This window comes from Phalaenopsis equestris, unplaced genomic scaffold (assembly GCF_001263595.1).
Source record: "Phalaenopsis equestris unplaced genomic scaffold, ASM126359v1 Scaffold000123, whole genome shotgun sequence".
Taxonomy (NCBI): Eukaryota; Viridiplantae; Streptophyta; class Magnoliopsida; order Asparagales; family Orchidaceae; genus Phalaenopsis; species Phalaenopsis equestris.
Window position 1 is genome coordinate 2,781,845 of NW_018164565.1, and position 4,972 is coordinate 2,786,816.

Genomic DNA, 4,972 nt, shown 5'->3' on the forward strand with positions numbered 1-4,972 from the left:
ACATATACCAAGTAGCTATGCCTTTGATTTAGTTTTTGAATTGATTCCTTGGCAATAGCTCCTCTCAAGCTACTCTGCGAAGTTCATTTCATTGTAATGTAGAAGCTAAGCAAATCATAGAAATTGAGCAGATCAATCATCCAATGATTAGAAGTGTTTGAGCCATCAAAGTCACTCATTACAAAGTTGCTTGGTGGATTATCGCTGCACAAGCCAATATTCCACCCACAAAAATTTTTGAATTTGTTTAACTTTATGAAATAGTTTTATTTGTTTTTGTGTTGGAATTCGGTAGTTTTGATTATATTCTTATTTGTTTCAGCCAATTTTATATTTGTCATTGATTCTACATTTTTTATGTACACATGTCAAAGACTCTGTTATTGAAATTAACTATTATTTGTCTTTAACTGTTTAGTCTTATTATCACCATTTATAATTACTTATATATGAATTTAACATATACCAAGTAGCTATGCCTTTGATTTAGTTTCTGAATTGATTCCTTTGCAGTAGCTCCTCTCAAGCTACTCTGCAAAGTTCATTTCATTGTAATGTAGAAGCTGAGCAAATCATAGAAGTTGAGCAAATCATAGAAGTTGAGCAAATCAATCATCCAATGATTAGAAGCGTTTGAGCCATCAAAGTCACTCATTACAAAGTTGCTTGGTGGATTATCGCTGCACAAGCCAATATTCCACCCACAAAAATTTTTGAATTTGTTTAACTTTATGAAATAGTTTTATTTGTTTTTGTGTTGGAATTCGGTAGTTTTGATTATATTCTTATTTGTTTCAGCCAATTTTATATTTGTCATTGATTCTACATTTTTTATGTACACATGTCAAAGACTCTGTTATTGAAATGAACTATTATTTGCCTTTAATTGTTTAGTCTTATTCTCACCATTTATAATTACTTATATATGAATTTTTTTAATTCAAAGCAGATTCTAATCGAATCTAGCTCATTAAATTTATTTTAATAGTTGAGGTCAATCCCTTCACTTCATACTTTATTGTTGGGGTGTGTTGCCTTTCGGCTAAAGCCTTCATTATAAAAATTTTATTATAATATAAATTTATAAATATATGCTTGCTTGCATAATGTATTTATTATCAATAGAACCCGTTGAGAAAATTGTTTTGAATATTATTATATTTTTATGGTTTGGTGCAACATTTCCCGTTCGAGTATCGCAGTAGATCAATAATGGATAAAAATAAATAAATGTATTTTGTTAATGGAGAATAAAAAAGTTACGAAAATTTAAACAAAAAATGCAAGTGATTGTTTGGCATTCAAATGCATTGATCATTAATTTTAAATATTTTTTTATGAATTTTACTGCATAGTAAACACTATTAACAAATTGACCATATTTAAAAATCTTATCTTTTGTAAATTGTAGATATAATGTATATTGTTGTTTATGCTTATTTAATTGGTCGTACTTGTGTACAGTGGATTGTCATTTATACCTTAGTGGGTTTCACCACCGAGTTTGTTTTTATAAAACTATATCTATTTATTTATGATTTTCAACTTTTGCTACATATCACATGAAGTTATAAACCGATGCACTAATGAGTACAAAGTTATTTAGTTCATGCAATAGTATTTTTATGATTTATTATAATAATTGAATTCCTTTTATTTGGGATAAATTAATTTGATGTTATTGGATTTACATACTCTGATGTCTTATTTGGTGAACAAATATTATTACAACCATGCTTTAATTTTTTTATTTTTTAACTTCCTTCCAAGCCCAGTGTAACACTGTCATTTTTAGAAGTTGCTCATAGGAAACCCCTTGCCTCCCATGCAACATGATACCTTAAAGCCTCCGAACCCATCCACCACCATTCGCAGACAAGCATGAGCCATTTCCATAGTCATTGGTGATTCATCTCATTTGCTTAAAATTATGCCTAGTCAAAGCCCTCACTTTGGAATCCCATCGCTTGACCAATTATCCATCTCTCCCATCTTACCCATTGCCACGTAAAACCACCTAACAAAGATAATACAACTTTCCATTCAACAATGATCCAGCCTCACGGACCCATCATAGCTTACACATGATCTCTCCAACTACCAATGAATAATGGGACATGTAATTAGTTTAAAGTATTATAAATATTTATAACAAAGAAAAATGTCAAAAAGGAGACAACGGGCTTTAGACACAGGCCAAGAGAATATTTTGTGGCTAAAAATGAGAAGTGTGTGGGTGTTAAAGTAAGCGATGGACGTAATAACTAAAAAATTGTTTTTTAAAAGCAAAATTAAAATTTAAAATCGGGAACCAAATGAATATTTAAAACCTGAATATGTATTTAGATAAAAAAGGAAAAAGAAACGCAATCAAAATGATACATTGGCCTGTGAAGATGAGTCAAAGGCTTGGCCCGTCCTTAGCGTATGAAGCAATTACTTAATTGGCTAGCATGTGTCTGTTAGCCGATTGATAACCATATTAATCCTAAAGATCCATTCAATTACGAATTATTGATCTAATTGATTTCCGTTTAAGTATTAAATAACTAAACCTTACCCGACGCAGTTTTATGAGAATTTTGTCCCATTTGGATGTGATTTCCTTGTGAGGCAAACATAGAATCCTCATAAGTTTCTGTTCTGATCCACTTCTCTCTTGCTTGTTTTCCAAAGTTGGCAATCATGTGATCGTCCCCTTCACTACGTTCCAAACTTAATCGATCCCTAAGAGTCAGAAGGCAGTCAACAACGGCAGAAATGGATCCCTGCAACAAAAATGAAGTTAACCCGGCCATTTTCAGTAAGCAAAAAAAAAAAAACAACTTTGAATTGTTATCAAGTTGTAAGCATGATCCATTGTTGGTTAAAAAAATTAGCGTATCAATTTCTTTCACTTAAGGGATAGGCTATTACATGTTCCAAATCACCGGTAGAAAACACGGGCAAACCCATTGCCTCTATAACCGAAAGGAATCTCCTGACTTTCTCCCGACACTGCTCAGATGATATATAAGCACCTTTCTGATTCTGCAGCAATTTCAGGAACCTCTCATAAAGATTTTAACTTTTGGCCTGAAACAAATCTCAGGTTTGAAATAAGTTTGAATGCCAAAGACCATACCACAAGGAAAGTAGGATCTTGTTGGTTCACAATTCCACATAAAACTGTTCCATCAAACAATAGCATCCTTAGTTGTTCTTCTGATGCTTCCAAGGGAATATCGAGGCCAGGAAACAGATTATTTAGCCACTCTAGTAGTGATCGCCTCTTGGCTGAATCCAGAAAGAAAAGGAAAATAAGAAGCAACCCAAATCCAACAGGAGTCCATAAATATAGAAAGCTAAGTTCACCTAAAGTATCGTCTGGACTAATGCTTCCCATGTTGTCTGTTGCTCTATCCTCCCTTGCTGATTCAAACTATCATCTTTAAACCGAGACGTGTCATCCGAGACCCCTTTCTACTGCAAAAATGCCGCCTCGCAGCGATACCCATGGTCTCCAATATGAAATAAACTTCGCAGAGATCCAAAATATCTTATTAAATACGATAGTTTGTCACAATATGACAATATCTCTATCAGTGCAACGCACACAATTTCAGCGTTTCCTTTCAAACTAAATGCATTACCGGGGATCCGTAAAAGCACGTCAGAACTATGCAAATCTAGGGCACAAATCAATCGAAAACTCACAAATAAGACGGCTCCAAATTAAACAAGCCGGCGCGAGCGATCCAACGTGAACTCACTACCACGCCCTCAGACAAAGGGCCATAAATAAGCTATTCCAATCAAAAAAGGAAGCTAAACAAAGAAATCAAAGAAGCCCCCCGGCCGCTGAAACCCTAGTTTATGAAAAGAATGTCAGATCAGCAATGTCGTTCATCGATTCTCCCTTCTCCCAATCGCTATAGCTCTCTTCTTTCCCCTCCTCTCGTCCCCTCGCTTTTCTTTCACTCTTCTTTGTCGCTTTCTTCCTTCTCAACGCATTTATCGGATTTTTAATAAATGGGAGCTTCGTCTTCGCAGCAGATGGCGAGGGAAACAAAGAAGATGGGTTTCGGATTTTGTATTTTTTTTGCCTCCCTTCCAAATTAAACTTTTCATTTTCATTTTCATTTCTCTTTTATTTTATTTTATTTTTATGCGGTTAAAGCTGCTATTTTTATTTTCAGAATTTATATAAATAACGAATGATATTATTATATTATTTATCTAATGTTTACATGCCAGGATACAAACCAATGCTTATAAGTAAATCTAATTTCAATTTTTTTATATTTATACCTCCCAAATCATTCTTATCAACACAAAAAATATTATCATTTAACTTTTAAAAATTAAAATATTTCTTTTTCATAAAAAGCTTAGGTAGAATAATAAAATTTAGGTGTTGGATATATAAATACAGAGAAAATATTAGGTCATGCCTTTGGATCATCTGTAGTTGAATAAGTAGGCTTCATGAGTAAAGTAGACCCATCACAATACATTGTGATGGATCTATTTTACACGTGTCGTTTCTCTATAGTACTCCGGATGCATTCGGAGTTCTGACCTTATATTTTCTTCTAAATACATAGGAATTTAGTGATTTTATGTAAATCTTTATTTTATTTACATATCAGTCCAAAACTTTAATATTACTTCAAAAATATATGTGTTATAATTTTTTTAAAACAAATATATAATTATAATTATATTTTCTTTCAGTGTGGTGAGCATATAAAATCTTGTTATTTTGGATTATTTATTTCATTTTATAAAAAATGCATTTGTGGAATAATAATAATTTATTGATTCATTTTCATATAATTATAATTATATTTTCTTTCAGTGTGGTGAGCATATAAAATCTTGTTATTTTTGATTATTTATTTCATTTTATAAAAAATGCAATTGTGGAATAATAATAATTTATTGATTCATTTTCGATTATTTCTTAGAAAGCAAGTTAGTTAAACATTAA

The 4,972-nt window shown here is 32.1% G+C and overlaps 1 protein-coding gene across 2 annotated transcripts in view; it reads right to left on the reverse strand.

Moving 5' to 3' along the window:
• The window catches only part of LOC110021177 (kinesin-like protein KIN-14C), a 31,599-nt gene extending 27,516 nt beyond the window's left edge, over positions 1 to 4,083 (reverse strand). For both annotated transcript variants that reach the window (XM_020719573.1, XM_020719572.1), the window contains exons 1-4: positions 3,355 to 4,083; positions 3,125 to 3,276; positions 2,917 to 3,030; positions 2,561 to 2,768 (exon numbers count right to left, since the gene is read on the reverse strand). In XM_020719573.1, coding sequence (XP_020575232.1) covers positions 2,561 to 2,768; positions 2,917 to 3,030; positions 3,125 to 3,276; positions 3,355 to 3,385 — 505 coding nt within the window. In that variant the 5' untranslated portion in view covers positions 3,386 to 4,083. The remainder of the gene's footprint in view (positions 1 to 2,560; positions 2,769 to 2,916; positions 3,031 to 3,124; positions 3,277 to 3,354) is intronic.
• Positions 4,084 to 4,972: the final 889 nt, after the last annotated feature.